We start from the raw sequence: 20,632 nt of genomic DNA, 5'->3' as shown, positions 1-20,632 counted from the left end.
TCGACGCATGGCGTGGCATGAACGCATGGCGTCTTGAAACCTTCTTATGGGAATACTTTTGTATCCACGGAATCTACGAAAAAACAATAGAACTAACGCCCGTATTTATAAAAGATGCTAGCTTATGTAAAGCAGCAAATCGAACGCACAGCGTTGAATAGAGCTCTGTGATTGGTTCGTGCGTCACCCTGTGCGTTCACGCGCACTGCGAGACCTCATAGTAATGTTTGTGAATACGGGCGTAAAACTGAAACTTAAATTCTTAAGGCGAGAGTGAATAAGCACTTACAGGGTAGATTATGTACCATCCTAGACTGCATCTCACTTAACACCAGGTGCGATTGCGGTCAAATATCTGCCTTGTTCTGCATAAAAAAAACTCCTATGTTCTATTTTAATAATCAAATGAATACTACATTGGCACAAATAAACCTCCCAGGAGGTTTGGTTGCCACTTATAAAAAAAAAGAAGATGTGGTGAGTGATTTTTTATAATTTTTCATGTAAATACAGCTTAATTGCAAAACTGGCCGTTATAATTTGAGTTAAAGTACTGCTTAACTTTGTCTAGTGACAAAGTTCTACTTCATTTGGCTGAAACGAACGAACAAACTGGCAAGAAAAAATAAAAAGTTCTGTAATAAAATTTTTCGTTTGAAAGTTAATCGTTCTTTGCAAAGAACATTCGGTCTTGATTATGTAAGATTTACTTTTTAAGGCTAGTTAGATTATCATATGTAGTCATAGACTATATTATTTTATATCTAGGTTACTAATAGAACCTTGTTGACCTAGTTTTTTATTTTTTAGTATCTTCGAGAGAGGAGCTTGAAGACAATATAAAACAGTATCTAAATGAATCGGATTTGGACTGCGACGAAAACTACAATAACTTAGATGATTTAAGTGATAGTCATTCAATCCAAGACCATGATATTGCAACAGAAAATGGCTCTAATGAACAAATGGATTTGGAATTAGAAATAACGCCAAATGCAGAGCAACAAAACGTCTCTAATATTCAAGAACAGCTAGTGAAGGCAGAACCTCTGGTTTTAAATGAAAACGCACTCCTGGTAAAAGCAGAATCTCTGATTTTAAATGAATATGAAGACCTGGTAAATACAGAATCTTCGATTGCAAGTGAATACGATCACCTGGTAATGTCAGAACAAGTTCTGGTTTCAAAAGAAAAAGAACACTCGGTAAAGGCAGAAGTTCTGATTTCAAATGAATATGATCACCTGGTAAATACAGAACAACCTCAGACTTCAAGTTCTGACGATTCTGACTCTTCTGACTCTGTACCACTTTCCTTATTTGAGAGAGGACGACAAAAAACTCTATCTGGTCAACGACGAAGTAATCAGGGTTATAATAGTCCGACAAAAGACTGGTCTTCTAGAACCTTCTATCCTAAAAGAATTAAATTTACAGAACCAGCTTACATGCCATTAAACAGCGAGAATTTCGACGAAATCCACTACTTCTTACGTTACATTAACGATGATTTGATAGCTTTAATCGTCGAAATGTCCAACACAACCCATGAATTGGAAACTGGGTTAAAACTCAATTTGACTGCTTCAGAATTATACACGTTTATAGGTACAGTTATGGCGATGTCATGCATAGGATATCCTACCATTAAGATGTATTGGGAAAAGAAATTCAGAATCCCTCTTATTGCCGGCGCCATGTCTCGTGATAGATTTTCGTTGCTACGAAATAAAATAAAATTCGTCATAGATTACAAAATTTCTGACGCAGAAAAGACAGCTGATAAGCTTTGGAAAGTGCGTCCATTAATAGCAGCTATTCAAGATGCGTGTAAGGCGTTACCAAAAGATCGGAATCTCTGTGTAGACGAAATGATCGTGCCTTTCACTGGGAATTGTGGGATTAAGCAATATTGCTATCATAAGCCTAATCCGACTGGGTTGAAGGTATTTGTATTGACCGACCCTAAAGGTCTGGTTTTGAATTTTGATTTCTACCAGGGTGCCACAACATATCCCAAATACGATAACACAAATTTGGAATTAAGAGAGAAAGCAGTGCTACACCTTACAGAAGATATAACTCCGGGACATGTAATATACTTCGACAGATATTTCACCAGCACTGAACTGATGGAAGAACTGTCCAAAAGAAATCTTATGGCGACCGGACCCATTCAAAAGAACCGACTACCAGCCGATGTCAAATTAATACTCAAAGAAAAACGCCGAGAAATACTTCAAGAAGGCCGCGGGACCTGTCGAGTGATAACTAACTCCGCGAATAAACTAGCAGTAACTATGTGGCTTGACAACAAACATGTTACGTTCCTATCAAATATATACGCCGAAGAACCAACAGATTCAAGCCGAAGATGGAGCAAGAAATCAAACAGCTACACCTACATTTCCAGACCGAAAGTTGTGAATGCTTTTGATAGTAACCGAGGGGGAGTTCAAGCTGAAAAATACCTGTCAGTGTGTCCCAGCCGTCACCAAACCAGAAAATGGACATTTAGAGTCTTCTGTCACATGCTAGATTTGGCTGTGTGTAACTCTTGGGTGTCTTATAAAGAAGATCAGAAAGCCAGTGGCGTGAATCCAAAGAATTTGTGCAGCTTCAAAATGACTATAAGTGAATCTCTAATAGACCAATACTGTGAGACGTCATCTCACTCAGAATCGGACCCAAACGAAGACAAATTTGAAAGACAATACTATGATCCTGTACCAAGGGTAAAGAGGGGCAGAAGATTTGCAGTTCCGACTCCAACTTATGAATTTAGACATCGAAAAGCGAAGCATATGCCAGAATTCGCGACGAAAGTGAACAGATGCAAGGTTTGTTCGAAAAAATCCTGGTTGACGTGCAAAACTTGTCTGGTGCATTTGTGCCTTGTTAGAGAGAGGAATTGCTTTATGAAATTCCATTGCCCTTAGTTTTATGATGTTAACCCTTTATACGGCAGTGGGAAACTCGGGAAATAAGTGTCTGGTCTGCTTTATTATTAATATGTATAATACTTAAAGTATTCTCTGAATTTTCTAATCAATGTTAGTTGCCAAATGATTATTTTTGTGACTGTCATAAAACTATTTTTTAATGTCGTTAACTGAATTACTAAATGTTAGACAGTTTCTGAAAAAGTCGCGCAGCGGGAGTTAAGGCGATGAACACAAGCAAATGTTGTTATTCGACGCCTTGCGTAGTCTAACTGACAAATGCTGTCTCGCTGGCACACATTTAGCAAGAGCGAGGTAGCTAGACTAAAGTCTGGTCGCTGAGCACGTAGAATTTTGTCCAATGACCCCAAGCTACGAGTAATTATGTTGCTGTCGCGCTCATACACTCACTGCGGCCGCCCGTCGCACAGTCGCGACAGCAATATAATTACGCGCGAGCGATAAGGATGGGTAGCTTGGGGTCATTGGACAAAATTCTACGTGCTCGGAGATCGGGCTTTAGTTTATTCGATATTTCAACTTGACGTTTAATGTGTGTTCTGTATTCAAATATTACATCAGTGTGAGTTCGCCTCAGCTTTCGCTGCGCGACTTATGATTGTTTATGAATAGACTGATTTAATGAAGAAGTTTAAAATAGGTTGATTATGTTTTTAGAGTTTTGTGAAAGTGATTTATTATAATGTTTAGGTTCAAAGGAGCAACCAGTTTAATAAGTTTGTAGCTAATGTTAACAGTGTTTGTTGTCTTTAAAAGTACCAGAGTACTCACTAATTACTTAATTAGTAAGTTTCTAATGTTTGTGATAATTATAATAAGGAAAGCATTTTAATTGATGAATGATAAGAAAAATGCGTGTATGAAAACTGATTTTTAATTTAATAAATATTTGATGATGAACATGTCTTTGTTTTAATGCTCATAAATGATTATATCAGAGTACTTCATATGCGAAAGAAGAAAACACAAGCGGAGGAGACTAGAATTTATAAATAACTTGAAAAAATCGAACTGCCTAAGGACTTAAGGCGCGAATCGAACCCATGACCTTTCGCTTGCGACTGCCCTTCCATCTGAGCTACTTAGACACTGGATGAACCAGTCGAAATTTTCAAGTGTAATACGCTGTTGTGGCCTCAGGAAGTTCGATTTTTTCAAGTTATTTATAATTGGGTCATATTTGAGTCAAATTTTCAGTTGCCCCCAGTAGGGGCGATCCTGTTGGGAGCTACTAGAAATAACCCATTCATTCTACGTTCTAGTAAGTTATCCAGGATATAAACAATATGTTTTTTGTTACAGCTACTTTGGCATCAGCTGTCGAAGTCGAAATCCAAGCTTTGGACTCAGAAATCGATATAATCGATCCAGACAAGCCGTCCACTTCAGCCCTCGACGAAGAAGAATTCGAAGATATCAACGAGAGCATAGTAAAAGAAAAGATGCTCGTAGAAATGCAGAAGAATAATAGTTTTACAGAAGACGACGAGGGTTACGAATATATTCTTTCAAGCGTCTTCAACGCATCCGGCCAAAAACGCAACGTCAACCAAGTCGATGACTTCGAAGAAATGATTAATCGAGAACTAAAGAAGACGAAAAAGAACGAAACTGTATCTGACACAACATCTAAAGACGCACAGAACAACGCCAGTCCGAAAAAAGCAAAACCAAAGGCACCGAATATCGCAAAGATAGTCCCGAAGAAAGACATTATAGTACCGAAGAAAGACATAATAGTACCGAAGAAAGACATAATAGTACCGAAGAAAGACATAATAGTACCGAAGAAAGAGATCAAGAAACCCGTACCTGTACCCACACTACCCATACTGGTCAACCCAGGCGAAAGTTTGTACCATGGAAGAGTAAGGTGTAATTTCACTGGGTGTGACCACATAGCGGAGAACAGAAAAGAATATAGAGAGCACAAGCTCACACACAAAGCGAAAGTCATGGGTTGTGGCTTATGCAAAGGATCCTTCAACTCCATCAGGGCATATTTGACCCATTTGTCTAACCACGGCTACAAGGAATGGACGTGCCCAGAATGTTTGCGGTCATACACTACGTATAGCAGTTTAGTTTCCCATGTGAAGGGGATGGCATTAAGATCGTTTTTCAAGTGCCAGTATGTCGACAAAAATCCCGACCCAAGTGGTCCGACGAAGCTGTGCGTTACTTACCAGTGCAAGCGATGCAAGACCACCGTTTTAAAGGAGAATATTCTGGACCATTGGGAGTCTCACGTCGGTTCTGCTCAGGTGAACGTGGAAATTGAGGAGCAGGAAGGGGTGGTGGACCTCCCTCAGTATGAACAAGGGAACGGGGTTGTGGAAAATAAAATGGACTCGGATGTCTTGAGACGGACCATCGGTAAGTTCTTTTTAATTGCGTAGTAAAGGTAGTTTATGCCGGTTTCAGAAATGCTGACCTAGAGCTAAGTTATACCTAGATCTAGCGCTTAACTCACAGATCGCAGAAACTAAAGGGAGATGTGACAAGGGGGCGTGGCCGGTGTCGCAGCAATATGCCCAAAAACAGAACACATTGCTCGTGAATGCAATAATGACAGCAGCGACGTCATAATGTAAACAGTTTACATTGCTTGCGTAGTACTAAAGATTATTCAAACGTAGAGTACTGATACCGCAGTGGATAATGAGCACATATTTTGATAACTTTGTGTGCGTGAATTTCTAATGCGACACTGAGCTTCGAACTCAGCGCATTAGTTGGCATCTCTCTATATCTCTATGGCGTAACTCAATCAGTATAGATGACCCACGCTGAACTGTCCCGCCAAACTCAATGACAGGGGGGCGCTACCATCGTTCAACTATATGGTTTCCAACATGGCAAAAATCGGAACCAGCGATTCGGTATTGACGGTGGCGCCCCACTGTCAATGTCATCGATAGGACAGTTCAGTATTTTGGAACTATACCTGAGGTATGGGAGCGAAACGGAAGGGTGTTTTGAGGCGTCAAACGTCAGAGAATATTCTTCAGATTTGTATGCTGCGTAGCGTTGCCAGGTTTTTTTTCGCCAAGTCGGGACTTTGGTATTTTTTAAGTGAAAATAGCGGGACTCTTCCGTCAGAAGCGGGACTTTGTGTATTTTTTAGTGAAAATAGCGGGACTCTTCCGTCAGAAGCGGGACATAGTAAAAAAACGTTTATAATCAAAGGTTTTCAAATATTTATCTTTTTATTTGACTTAAAATTACAACGTTTACGTGACAATATAGCAAAAGTAGCCATAGAAAATGTATTTTAACAAAAAAATAATATTTTAAATCAGATTTACTCTATCGTTAAATTCGTCTTTAGAATAAAAAAAGAATAAAATTAAAAATGTTTTATTCTTTAGAATAATATGGCGTTTCAAACAATAGTCTGTGAAGTGAGTGTCTCTCTCTGAAAAGCGGGACCGAGCCTGTACATTTAAATTTGATTTAAAAATCGGGACGTCCCGCCAAAATCGGGACGTCTGGCAACGCTGATGCTGCGTCACGTCATGATAAGTCAATGTCACCCCTCCCGTGCCTCTTCCATACCACAGGCATTCACTCAGTTATGCGCCAGACCTGTAGTTTAAGGCTATCCGCGCACGGAAGACTGTCACCGTGACAGTATACAGGGTGGATTTTTGTAATGCCACCTGGAGGGAAAGTACTCTTAATACTGTAGATAGAAAATTTTACTCAAAGAAAACTCCTTTATTTTTGAAAAGAAAAAGAATAGCATTCAAAGATTTCCGACAATTTACCACAATACCATACTATTTTCTGTACTAAATAATTACAATTATGTATTTAAGATTTCATGGCTTTCCTTTCATTTGATTAACGATTGATGCAATAATAAATAATAATAATAAATAAATCATTTATTTCCCCTCACAAACTTAGGTTAAAATAAAAATAAATGGTGTAATTTTTAACAGATTTGAGTTTGTTCGATTCTCGGGTCTGGCAAGCTTTGGAAATCTTTGAATGTAGTTCTGTTTCTTTTCAAAAATAAAGGAATGTTTTTTTGAATAGGTAAATTTTTCTATCTACGGTATTAAGAATACCTTCCCTCAAATTCAAATTCAAATTATTTATTGCATGTCACATGGGTAAGGGTTGACAAGAACATAATATTGTAGGTACATGTGACGCCCAGTGAAGGCGTTGCAAAAACTTAAAAATAACATTAAAATAGATAATTATTTGTCAAACTAAAATTAAATTAATTAAACATTAAAATTATAAAATTAAATATTATAAAACCTCCAGGTGGCATTACAAAATTCCACCCTGTATGTTTCTCTTTTACGAAAGAGAAAAAGAGAAACAGTACTTTTTCTTATCTATGGAGAGACATACTGTTACGGGTCACCTATACAATTACTTAAAATTTATTTTATTGGAACACTAGCCTATTAACGTTTGATTATTCTGTTTCCAGCGGCGCTCCTCAGCCACAAAAAGAAGGCTGCACACAACAAGACGTGCGTCGCTTGCGGGCGCTCCTTCGACCGCCGGAACGACTGCAAGAGACACCACATCGAGCATTTACTAGCGCACGCTTATGAGAACAAGTAAGTAATTGTGGCCTCTAGCGGAGCGGAGATCATGGTCTCTAGCGGAGCGGAGATCATGGTCTCTAGCGGAGCGGAGATCGTAGTCTCTAGCGGAGCGGAAACTGGCCTCCAACGGAGCGGGACAAGAGGCTACGTGCATCAAAGCTTGCTATAGAGCTTCAGCTGAGACCAAGTGAGTGTTTAGCGGAGATCGTGGACTCTAGCGGAGCGGAGATCGTGGTCTCTAGCAGAGCGGAAACAAGAGGCTACGTGCAATAAGGTGCGCTATAGATATTTAGCTGAGACCAAGTGAGTGTGGAGCGGAGACCATGGCCTGTAGCTGAGCGGAGATCGTGGTCTCTAGTGAGAGCGGAGATGATGGTCTAGCGGAGCAGAGATGATGGTATCTAGCGGAGCGGAGATGTGGTCTCTAGAGGGGCGGAGATGTGGTCGCTAGTCTCGCTAGTGGAGCGGAGTGACTGTGGCCTCTAGCGGAGCGGACGTGATGGTCTATAGCGAAGCGTAGAACGTGGTTTCTAGCGGAGCGGAGATCATGGTCTCTAGCGGAGCGGAGATCATGGTCTCTAGCGGAGCGGAGATCGTGGTCTCTAGCGGAGCGGAAACTGGCCTCTAGCGGAGCGGAGACAAGAGGCTACGTGCATCAAAGCTTGCTATAGCTTCAGCTGAGACCAAGTGAGTGTGGAGCGGAGACCGTGGCCTGTAGCGGAGCGGAGACAGAAGGCTGCAAGCAACAAGACGTGCGTCGCTTGCAGGCGCTCCTTCGACCGAAGGAATGACTGCAAGAGACACCACATCGAGCATTTACTAGCGCACGCTTATGAGAACAAGTGAGTAATTGTGGCCTCTAGCGGAGCGGAGATCATGGTCTCTAGCGGAGCGGAGATCGTGGTCTCTAGCGGAGCGGAGATCGCAATCTCTAGTGGAGCGGAAACAAGAGGCTACGTGCAACAAGGCGCGCGTCAGGCTTCAGCTGAGACCAAGTGAGTGTGGAGCGGAGACCGTGGCCTGTAGCGGAGCGGAGACAGAAGGCTGCAAGCAACAAGACGTGCGTCGCTTGCGGGCGCTCCTTCGACCGCCGGAACGACTGCAAGAGACACCACATCGAGCATTTACTAGCGCACGCTTATGAGAACAAGTGAGTAATTGTGGCCTGTGGACCATGATCTCCGCTCCGCTAGAGCGGAGATCATGGTCTCTAGCGGAGCGGAGATCGTGGTCTCTAGCGGAGCGGAAACTGGCCTCTAGCGGAGCGGGACAAGAGGCTACGTGCATTAACGCTTGCTATAGAGCTTCAGCTGAGACCAAGTGAGTGTGGAGCGGAGATCGTGGTCGCTAGCGGAGCGGAGATCGTGGTCTCTAGTGAGAGCGGAGATGATGGTCTAGCGGAGCGGAGATGATGGTATCTAGCGGAGCGGAGATGTGGTCTCTAGAGGAGCGGAGACAAGAGGCTGCATACAACAAGACGTGCGTCGCTTGCGGGCGCTCTTTCGACCGAAGGAATGACTGCAAAAGACACCACATCGAGTATTTATTGGTGCACGCCTATGAGAACAAGTAAGTGCGGAGCGGAGATGTGGCTTCTAGCGGAGCGGAGACAAGGGAGGCAGTCTGTCGATTTATTTATAGGTGATCAAATGACACTAAAATAATAATTTAACTGCAGTCCACTTTGATCACCCAGGGCATCTTATCCGTGGGTGATCAAAGGATACTAAATTTATTATTAAATCGCTCCATAGCCGTTTAGATGTAAACAAAGAAGTAACATATATGCACTCTTACATACTCGCAAACTTTCTCCTTTTTATTATTAGTGTGACTTCTTGTCATTGTCATTACCAAACTATAATATTATGTATAAGCTATGTACTTAGTTTTTCATTGGTTGCAATAATCGTTTTTTCTTTTGCAATTTTGTAGCTTGCCGAATTTTTACTGTACTGTAAAACTTTGCCGCAACCCTAACATCATTTACACATTAAGTAATAGTCTCAGAATACGGAACAAACCAGAAACCGTCAACGGGCGTAAATGTGTATTCATATAAAGTACTCCAAATCGCACTAGTTTNACTTACTCTGATTTTCTTTCAGGATACACAGCCAGAGTTGCCTCGCAATCAAATTTAAGTATTGGTGATGTTTTTGATTTGGATTCTGTTTTTGACTCCAAGAAAAGTTAAACTAAAAGCACTACTGCGCCGTAAACAAAATGTTTTGTTGTCGATATTTTTACATAATAAAGAACCTTAAGTTTCTTTTTTGTTTTACTTGGCATTCTAAAATGTATATTCGACTTTTGTAATTGACTTTTAAATAACATATTATACCTACATATAGTATATTACACTATTTAATAGAAATAAATAATCATCTACACTTAGTTACTTCGGAGTAAAAATTAAATTCATAGGTAGGTAGGTACTATCTATGCCTATGGCCAGTCATGTCGTCTCGTTCTATCGCAAAGAATCACCATTTGATAAGAGCGAGAGCAAAAACGGAAATGGATAGTTAACACTGGCCGTGTGTACTTATTTCACTTACTTATTTTTTACTTGTTTAACATCTCTTTAAAAAATTACATAATTTTACCCCAAAAATGGGGGTGTCACACGGCGCTAGTAACACTAAAGGGGGTAGAGGGGCGCGGGAGGGGAAGTATTTTGGACACAAGTTGCCGCGTAGAAATGTTATCGAACACTCCTTCTGGTTTGTTCTGTATTCTGAGGTAATAGTTTAATTTTGTCGAAGCTCTGCAATTTACTACTTTAGATCCTATCTGTGGACAATGGTGCTGGTTGCATTGTTACAAAATCTTCAAATTATTAAGATTTAGTACATAAGCCCTCAATGTAACTGTTTGTTGTCCCAAATAAAGAGAAAAAAAAAATATTAAAAAAATAATAATCTCATAACTTTCTTCTCCCAGGATGATTCACAAAGGATTGCGCTGCCAAATCTGTTCAAAGCTTTTCGAGAAACCCGATAGCTACAAACAACATATGCGCGATCATGGCAACCTGCCCATATACCAGTGTGGGATATGCTTCAAAACCTTCAGCGATTCCAGCAACCATGTCAAGCACCAGAAGACTCATGGGTCCATGTACATTTGTGATATATGCAAGAAGAAGTTTCAAGCTAAGTCGTCGCTTATCAAGCATATGGAGGTGAGAAGTCAATTGTTTGTTTCAGCCAAATGACGTTCACTGCTGGTCCGATGACAGTTAAACTCCCCCCCGGGTCAAACTTGACCTTCACTGGTTGGGTTATTGGTAAATCTATGTATAATATGTATGTATTTACAAAAAAAAAGTATTTAAGTATGTTTATATCCGTTGTCTAGTACCCATAGTACAAGTTTTGCTTAGTTTGGGACTAGAAGCGCAGTGTAAAATGTCCAAGGATAAAAAAAAAAAAAAATCTGTAGCCCTATTCACGTAACAAAACTTCAACGACATATAAGCGATTTGATCGCTGAAGTCACTTGTGGCGATCTAGGTACGCCACAATGAAAACTCATTGGCCGGCAATAAAAAAGAAGATTTGATATTGTCAACTTTGACACTTCACTGCGACTCGCTCTTTTAATTTTATTCGGATTGATAATTTTATTTCTTTTATGTTTTTGTAATATAGTCAATTGTAAATACATGTCTTTATTCAATGCCGCTTATAATTTGATATACATCTACCTTCGATAAATTAATGTGAGGAGACGTTCGATTCGTTTCCCACACACTTTTCGTATTCACGCGTTAGTTAACCGCCCGATTTTGTTTCGATTTCGTTTTTATGCGTCAGCAAAACGTCGCAGCCTCCGCGGTATTCATCTATTATCTACACTGGTCATCACAAAAATCGTCTTCCCACCAATATTGGCACCATTTAAAATCCTAGTTCTAAACTTCATTACATTAAAGGAAAGGTTTAACCCCAAAAATGTGTCTGTAGAAGAATTCAGAGTCACTTCCTCAAAAAATTGGTAGTTACGCTTGAGCCAACTTCTATGGCTATAAATCTGTTAAGTTGGTATTAATCGCTATGTACCTACGTCTATTAAAGAGGACACGTGAGATCATTATTTGGTTTTATAACCATAAAAATTGGTCTAATTGATCTCAGAGGGGAGACCAAAGTGAGGTCTTTTTTGAAGTCACATTTATTGTATATGTTAATCGTTTATTAAGAAATTAAATGTGTTTTTTTTAAGGATATTTATCGGGCTTTCAAATAACACCAATATTGTTGGGGCACCATGATTGTGTCAGTAGAAACGAGTTTTCCTGTAAAACGTAGGTGGGGCGATTTTTGTGATGACCAGTATATTTTGAAGTTTGGTTAAAGTGATTAAACGTCAAAATAATGACAAATCGCTGAGTTGCGAAGTTGCGATCCTATCGAGTCGTTCTATCGAAATGAGACGTGAATACGGATTTAGACTGTGTCAAAATACGTGGAGCGGTGGGAACGAGAGGTGGGAATACTGGGAATAGTGCCGTGCTGGAAAAAGGCCTCCCCCAAGGATTTCCACGACCGGACTATTTACTCTAATTTACAGTAGATTTAAAATTGAGTTTTTAACACCAAAATAAGTATGTTCTTAAAAAAGTTTTGCTTTAAAATTATTGGGGAATGGTGTTGTATAAAAAGTAACCTTATGACTCCAACCAAAGCATTTGCAAATAATTTAATATAAATAAATTGTAATTTTTCCATGTTTGTTCGTTCGTTTCAGCCGATAGACGTCCACTGCTGGACAAATGCCTCCCCCAAGGATTTCCACAAAGACCGGTCCTGCGCCGCTCGCATCCAGGCACCTCCCGCGACCCTCACCAGATCGTCGGTCCACCTAGTGGGACACCTGCCCACGCTACGTCTTCCGGCTCGTTCATGTGTCTAATGCTCCTTCAATTTTTCATGTCATCATCATCATCATCATTTCAGCCACAGGACGTCCACTGCTGAACATAGGCCTCCCCCAATGACTTCCACATCGCACGGTTGGTAGCGGCCTGCATCCAGCGCCTTCCTGCTACCTTTATCAGGTCTTGCTACCTTGTGGGTGGACGTCCCACGCTGCGTTTTCCAATTTTTCATGTGTCTAAATATAAAAATCTTTTTTTTCCAGTGCCACTCATCAACGGACCCGATCAAGTGCATTTTCTGCCCTAAAGTGTTCTACGCTGAGTCCGATTTCTCCCGTCACATGCGGATCACGCACGATCAACGCTTGTTCAAGTATTCGTGCATCATTTGCAAGAAGAAATTCATGTCGTGCAAGGACAAGTGGGATCATATGTGGATAGAGCACAAGGAAAGACGGGTGAGTTCATTTTCAACCGATTTTATTTATAAAATGATAAGCTGGTTTCCTAAAAAAAACTTTTAGTCCGTCAGTTATATTCGTTCGTTGGTTTCAAAATCAAAAGTATTTATTCTAGACCACAAGTGGCACTTATGAACGTCAAAATATAGTAAATAATAAAAAAGAAAAGGTAGCCCTTATGGGGCACTTTACATGTCTCCTTATCTTTTGGGCCCTACCAGCGCTTCGAGACAAACATATTTTTTGGCAAGTGCTGAAAAGAAACGCCGGAACAAACCAAATGACGTCCACTGCAAATGACAAAGGCATACCCCAAGGTTTTCCACGTTATCAAAATTATTAAAACAAATAAAAATTACACGGGGAACACTTGAAAATTTCGACGGGTTCATCCAGTGTCTAATGCTCGTTTTCACCATCAATCCCTAATTTTTAAGTGACCCATTTTTATGATGACACATAATATGAATTTTGTTTACATAGGGGTCACTTAAAAATTAGGGATTGATGGTGAAAACGGGCATAAGTAGCTCAGTTGGAACAGCAGTCGCCCGGCAAGTGGAAGGTCGTGGATTCGATTCCCGCCTCAGGCAGTTTGATTTTTTCAAGTTGTTTATTTAAAATTAAGTAATATAGAAAAAGTTACTTGTTGATCAATTACTTATTTATTCAGGATACTAATTTATACATTTGCAACATTATAACACCTTAAAATTAGTACTTCTTGCTTTGAATGCTCCAATCGAACTGCCTGTCCGGCGGCATGGCCGCGATAAGGCAACTTCCCCTTCCATTCGTCAAAGTCAACCGGCTCGAAACGACTTATCGACAGCATGCCCCGGAAGAGTCAAAATCAATACTTAAATAACAATTTATTTCTAAATTACTAAACTGTATACAATAAAAATTCTAAAATAATTACATTAAATAATAAACATGAAATATGTAATTGAATATAATACAGAATAAATTCTGAAACCATTCTAATATCTGCAACAATGTCCAGGAAGTAATCAAGTTTGAATTTTAATAATGGGTTTTTAAATTCTACCAAAATTATTACACTAACTATCTATAAGCAACTAATCTATATATATAAAAGAAAGTCGTGTTAGTTACTTCGCCTATAACTCAAGAACGGCTGAACCGATTTAGCTGAAAATTGTCAGGGAGGTAGTTTAGAGCCAGGAGAAGGACATAGGATACTTTTTATCCCGTTCGAAATTAAAAAAAAGTCTGCTTATTTATTGCCATTAAGGCGGAACAAAGTTCGCCGAGTAATCGTATAAAATACAATATTAATTCTAAAATCATTACAGTAATCACGAAGTTATGATGCGTTGAAGTTCCGCGTGACGTCACAAAGTGCTACACTTTAAGCACGCATTGACGTCACGGGCCTCTTTTGAACTATGGCGCACTTAATCTCTTTACATAGTTTGAGACTGGATGGCGCAGTGTATAGTAACAAATAATATTATTTACTAGCTTCGTACCCCTGGCGAACTTCGTACCGCCTAACAAAAAAATATTATTGTTATTAATAAAAACATTACCCTTTTAGATTCATCAGGTAAAAATTTGCAAAATATGTTAATCCGGGGTGTCAGCTACCTCCATACCATCAAAATCTGTTCAGCCGTTTGTGTGTTGACTTACAAATTATTTCTTACCCGTCTTTGTTTTGTGTATAGATTTTATTATTTAATATTTATATTCCAGGTGGTAGCAGACTGCCCAGTTTGCGGTGCGGAATTCCGCAAAGTGAACGATATGAAACGACATATGAAAGCGCATCACGAATTAGATATTACAGTCGGCAATATGAAAGTTTTCCAGCAATTACTACATAAAATGCAGGAAGCTGTCTCGAAGAACAAGAAAAACCAAACAAATGTGGAGTTTCATGACGAAATCGTGATCAAAACGGAACGTTTGTCCGATACTGAAACTGAACTGAATGAATGAAACGTAGCATGAAGCGGAACTGGTCGTCGGACCAGATGATGATAAGGATACCACCAATCAAAGCATTGTGGAGTAGAGATGGGTTATACTAGGTAAATTTGATACTAGGTGCACCTATTCCAAGTATTAATACTTGATCCAAATACCTATTCCACCTAGTACGTAGTAATTTTCCATACTTGACGCGACTAGTGCGGACTAATCCACGTATTATGACTTTAAAATACAATTTTCTTTGAAAAGATACAACCGTAGTATTAAAAATGCAATTTGAAATTGAATAATAATGTTTTTGCTGGCTGTTGATTTATTGATATCCTCCCTTCATACTTCAACAGGCTATTCCTATCTCACACCTGCCTGCGCTCAAATTTGTTTGTCAGACAGAGACGGAGTGAATCTCTACGTTCGCACATAAGCTTAGCGAGAAATACGCGGTACACGTAATACACGACTACGGATTATGCAATAATAACCTCTATTACTTTGACGGTAGGGTCGGTAATCGTGTAATTTAAAAAATACTAGGTGGACGACTACGGATTATGCAATAATAACCTCTATTACTTTGATGGTAGGGTCGGAAATCGTGTAATTTAAAAAATACTAGGTGGATCAAGTATTTTAAAAATTGGAATAGGTGCCACTTAGTACTGTAAAATACCTAGTGTGTGGATCTGTTCTAGTAAATACGTCTCATCTCTATTGTGGAGTGATGTTTGAACTCTTAAGTAAGTTCTCCTTTAGTGGTAGACATTGAGTCTTAACGCTAAAATAATACAGGGTGTTGATTTCAATCCTCGCCATATTTATTTAGGTGATATATTATGACCTACATAAACTCATTATCCACAAAAAAAAATACAAACGAAAGTGGAATTTTTAGCGAATATTTTCCGTGCAACATCAACTGTACTGTGGCTCGTAATACTGCAATACGCTTACACTGCTGCTCCATCGAGCTACGCGGATCGCTCGCTTATCATGTTGGATAACCTCCTGAAGGAAGCCACTTAAACACACACTACCTACAGTGTAAAAGGTATTTTTCTTTGACTACCTAAAGTTAAAGTTCGTTTTAAATTTTTTTGAAGTCAATTTTTTTACGGATTCGTGATCAGAATAAGCTACTTAATCAACTCCCTGAATATGGCGAGGATTGAAATCAACACCCTGTATATTGTTAAAATTCACACTGAAATGTGAAATAAAATCATTGCCTGTACTATTTGACGCTGACTGCAATAATGTTATTCTCATTGACATGAAATGAAATGTTATGTATTATGTATTTTACTTGATGTATTCTAAATAATTTTACTGATATTGTACATAGATTTCTAACTTCTTCTTAAGTTATTATGTTCTTTGGTATTAATGTTGTACCAGTTGAATATTATTATTTGTATGACTGTGCCTGTATGGTCAGCTGGGAATAACTCATTCTAAGGCTGGATTGCACCATTTTACTTTAACAATAACCGTTGTTTTTTTGTATGGAATTTGACAGATTTTTGACGTTTGTAAAAATCAAAGTAAGATGGTGCGTCATTTGTAAATATATTATAGTTTGGACTGCGAGCACGTAGAATTTTGTCCCATCCCATACACCCATCCTTATCGCTCGCGCGTAATTATGTTGCTGTCGCGCTCGCACACTCACTGCGGGCGCCCGTCGCACAGTCGCGACAGCAATATAATTACGCGCGAGCGATAAGGATGGGTAGCTTGGGGTCATTGGACAAAATTCTACGTGCTCGCAGACCGGGCTTTATGTAGATAGATAAAAATTCAATATTGGCAGTGCCTATTCTCGTATATCTCAATGTTAATGTTTAATATTATGTGATGATTAAGCGTGTACAGTCAGCGTCAAATAGTTCGTGACACCCAAAGTAGCCAAAAAGTTCGCACGTCTTTTTTACAATGAAATAATGTGATTGTGTTATCAACTTTCTGGCCACTATGGGTGTCACGGACTATTGATGCTGACTGTACTATAATATTATATCCAAAGACTCAAGTAATATTACCTATTTCAAGCGACAATATACAAACAGACGAAAGAAATGCATAATAATTATGTGCAACGAAACAAAGCAATTATATTACTGTTAGATTAATGATTTAAGATTTTATTTCAAACGTGCTTCTTCATACATTTTGTAAATGAACTTTGACATCAACTCTCCTTCAGACTTACTTTTACAAATTAAATGATATTATTATTATACATCGCTTTATCCGCGAAGACGCGCCCCACCATTCTTGAGTTTGAATTGAACTTGAACTTGAATGTTTGAGTGTAATCGGTACACGCTAAATGATCCATGAGTGCACACGCACACTACAATAATGACGCTCGGATTGCTCGGATCAAACTCCCCGCACCCCGCGCGACCGAGACCAAAAATTGGTGGGGCGCGTCTTCGTGGATGAAACGATCTAATATCTAATTTAGATTTTTAAAGTGTTTTAAGTGCCTTGAACGTCCTAGTTTATTGTTATCGACATTTCCCCCAATAAGTATAATAATATAGTTTGAAACATAACGCATATTTATGCCAAAATATAAGTGAAAGCACTGTTCTATAAAATACTACTGTTGCATATTAATGTATTTGTGATAATTATTGTTATTTTGCAACAAAAAATGTATAAAATATCTTGATGTGGTAAGGACTATTACCTACTTAGGCCACTCTCATAAGTAGGTATCTACATAAATTATTATTTATATGTATTAATGTAATATAATGTTGGTATATTGATGATGAATTTTTAGGATATAAAACCATTTGTTAGACAGGTAATATGAATTGTTATGATATTAATAAAAATAAGTTTTGTGCATTAATTTATTGTCTTATTTAATACTTACTACACCTTTAGTGAAAAGTCGCCACCTTGTATGTATCCCTAGAGATGACTTTTGGGTTTTAGCGATTAAAATCCTGAATCAGCTTAAGTTTTTTGAAAGGCAGATAGCAATGAAAAATAAAAACCGTTTAATTTGATAAAATTAAAAGGAAAACAGTGTGGCGATTTCTACCAAGGATGTTATGGATATCCGTAACCGAAACTTTCGCGATATCCGAAACCGTAACCGATGTAGGCAGTTTAAATTGTTTTTTTTATAGCATTTTATAGCATATGTAAAGGCATAACAACCTGATTTACCTTTATAATGTCCCATCTAGTATCAATTTTTATTTTATGTTTAACTTTTTATTCGATGTAAAGAATGATTGCAAATTGCATTCTAAAGCACAGATAATTATCCGTATCCGTAACCGAAACTTTCGGATATCCGGAATAAAAAAATATCCGTAACCGAAACCGGTATAATTTGTATATCCGTAACCGTATCCATAACCGACCGAAACTACATATCCATAACTTCTACTTCCTGCGAGAAGGGTTAGTTGCTACTTGGATGAAAGTCAACGGTGTGAAGTGTATTAGATTGCAATCGAGCTTTCTCAGCTTCTAAATTCTATAAAGACTATTTAAATCAAGAAACAAGATTTTGGACCTCTTAAATGCTATGTTGAAAGAAAAGAAATGTGACAGTGTTTCTGAACGAGTCTGACGTTTTACTTTTTTTAATCTGTGATCTGTGGTGGGTTCTGAAAAAAAAAACCTAACCTCAAAAATGGCCTTCTAATTTTTACAACAAAAACATTGAAAAACTAGTAATAAAAGTTGCAAAATGAGCGTTTTAATTAAGCATTACAGGCCGTGTGGGTTCGTGTCGAGTTTGAACAGCAAAATATGGCGTTTTAACTCCACTAGTGCTGATGCGGTGACGACCAAGAATGAAGAAGATGAAGAATTTAGGGTTCTGGATATTTTGAAGAAGAAAGACAGAATGCAGAGGAAAGTAGCTCGCAGGGCCGATGTACAGCCCGACAGGGCTGACAGAATGGCTACAGACCAGGTAGGCCACTAAAAAGTTACTAAATTAAACATTGAAATTTTGTAACCATATTTTCTTCTTGATCACATATTTTTATTTCTATGACTCAAGAAACCGTATTTAGGACGTTATTAATTTTATCACACCATTCTAATCATTATTAAAATGAAAAACTGACAATAATACTGATCTATCTCTCTTAAACTATAATAGTCTGCATGGTTTACCTGCCTCAATGTATAATTTAGTGAAAATTAAAGTACAAGTAGGTAGGTAAGGTTAGGTTTACAATGACTGCAAAATACGCCAATATCATTGTAATTTTAACTGTATTATGTTTTACTTAAACTGTTACTATGTACATTTCAGAACTGGGGCAATGTGTGGCCAGGCCCTAAAAGCTTCCATCCATCGTCCGTGCCACTCCCACTGCGGCAAGGCTACGTCCCACGAGGCCAGGCCCCTCCAGGCAAGAAAGCGAACGCTGAACTCATGAAGATACCCAACTTCCTCCATCTCACACCACCGGTCATCAAAGCACAGTGCGAAGCACTCAAACCGTTTTGCTCGGATTGGCCCAAACTCCTCAACTCGGAAGAAGCTATCGAAAAACATTACCCAGTCGAAATTATTTCTTCCGACTACTGCCACGCTAGTCCGTCAATCAGGAACCCACTAGCCAGAATAGTTACGCTACGAGTCAAACTCTCAACTCTGAATTTAGACAAACACAGTAAAGACAAGTTTATAAGATTAGTCGGTGACCGTTACGATAAGGAGACGGACTTGGTTACAATTACAGCTGACCGCTGCCCAGTTAAGAAGCAGAATTATGATTACGTTAACTATTTATTGACGGCTTGTTATCATGAATCGTGGAACATTGAGGATTGGGAGAAAGATAAAACGGAAGACGATATGGAGTACTACAATTGGGATAAAAATGCTTCCAAAAAGAGCTTGGTCAATTGGTATTTACGAACGAAGAATGAGAGCAAAGAATTGACAGACGAAGAATATGTTTCATATGATATTTCTGAAATACCACATGCAGAAGAATATAAGAATGCGGTGTATAACTATTTAAACGATGGAGAAAGTGACGTTACGGTGAAGAATTATGCGAAATCAGTTCGCAAATTACTAGGATTACCAGAAGCTAAAGTTGTAACATAAGTTGTATTATTTAATAAAATGTATGTATTTAGTTTAATAATTATATTTATTTGAGTCTACCTATTTATTTGTAAAAAGTCAGATTTATGTACTTCTGCATTTAAAATATTAGAGTATGCAATAAACTAATGCCCGTTTTCACCGTCAATCCTTAATTTTTAAGTGACCCTTATAGTAACACAGAACAGGATTCTGTTAAAAAAAATCTCCTTAAAAATTAGGGATTGATGGTGAAAATGGGCATGTGCCTTTTTAAATAAACAACTTGAAAAAATCGAACTCACCTTACGCAGTTCGAATTTTTCAAGTTGTTTATATAAAATTTAGTTTGAGAAGCGACTTTAATCGCTAAGAAATATTATGATAAGTGCCTTTTTCCTGTGATACGGATTTCGGCATGCGTGCGTCACTGTGAGACCTCATAGTAATGTTTGTCAATACGGGTGTTAGTGTATGAAATAATGAAACCTTGTCACCTTTTCTATTACAGTTATGTAGGTATGTAGGTATTCCAATAAACCAGTGTTTTTATACACTCCAGTAAACTTTAATATATTTCAGCTCGTAAAAGTGTCGTAAAAACGAAATTTTACCACAAACAATCTTTTCTTTTGTGTATTTTAGGCCGAAAGTTACGAATATGCGTGATTTTCTAAAATGGTTTACGTTTCTTATATTTTTTGTGA

General features: G+C 38.6%; 2 protein-coding genes and 1 long non-coding RNA gene across 8 annotated transcripts in view; all 3 read left to right on the top strand.

Moving 5' to 3' along the window:
• The window catches only part of LOC114353207 (uncharacterized), a 29,296-nt gene extending 12,921 nt beyond the window's left edge, over window positions 1–16,375 (top strand). For 3 of the 6 annotated variants that reach the window (XM_028305093.1, XM_028305095.1, XM_028305094.1), the window contains exon 4: window positions 811–3,332. In XM_028305093.1, coding sequence (XP_028160894.1) covers window positions 811–2,939 — 2,129 coding nt within the window. In that variant the 3' untranslated portion in view covers window positions 2,940–3,332. Of the gene's footprint in view, window positions 1–810; window positions 3,333–4,265; window positions 5,340–7,416; window positions 7,550–10,483; window positions 10,725–12,685; window positions 12,881–14,605; window positions 14,940–15,555 lie in introns of those variants that run through there. The other 3 variants (XR_003655921.1, XM_028305096.1, XM_028305092.1) reach the window with 3 other exon arrangements.
• On the top strand, window positions 9,472–10,443 carry LOC114353209 (uncharacterized). The gene is made up of 2 exons (XR_003655922.1): window positions 9,472–9,534; window positions 10,283–10,443. It is a non-coding gene; the product is annotated as an uncharacterized LOC114353209 (long non-coding RNA).
• A 2,084-nt stretch (window positions 16,376–18,459) lies between the features above and the next one.
• On the top strand, window positions 18,460–19,963 carry mRpS35 (mitochondrial ribosomal protein S35). The gene is made up of 2 exons (XM_028305179.1): window positions 18,460–18,791; window positions 19,140–19,963. The coding sequence occupies exons 1-2, from the start codon at window positions 18,564–18,566 to the stop codon at window positions 19,944–19,946; spliced, it is 1,035 nt and encodes a 344-aa protein (XP_028160980.1). The 5' UTR covers window positions 18,460–18,563; the 3' UTR covers window positions 19,947–19,963.
• Window positions 19,964–20,632: the final 669 nt, after the last annotated feature.

The sequence above is a fragment of the Ostrinia furnacalis genome, unplaced genomic scaffold (assembly GCF_004193835.3).
Source record: "Ostrinia furnacalis isolate ACB-3 unplaced genomic scaffold, ASM419383v2 OfSCF1638, whole genome shotgun sequence".
Classification (NCBI taxonomy): domain Eukaryota; kingdom Metazoa; phylum Arthropoda; class Insecta; order Lepidoptera; family Crambidae; genus Ostrinia; species Ostrinia furnacalis.
The sequence above is the reverse complement of the archived record's forward strand: the minus strand, read 5'-3'. Positions and strand labels throughout refer to the sequence as shown.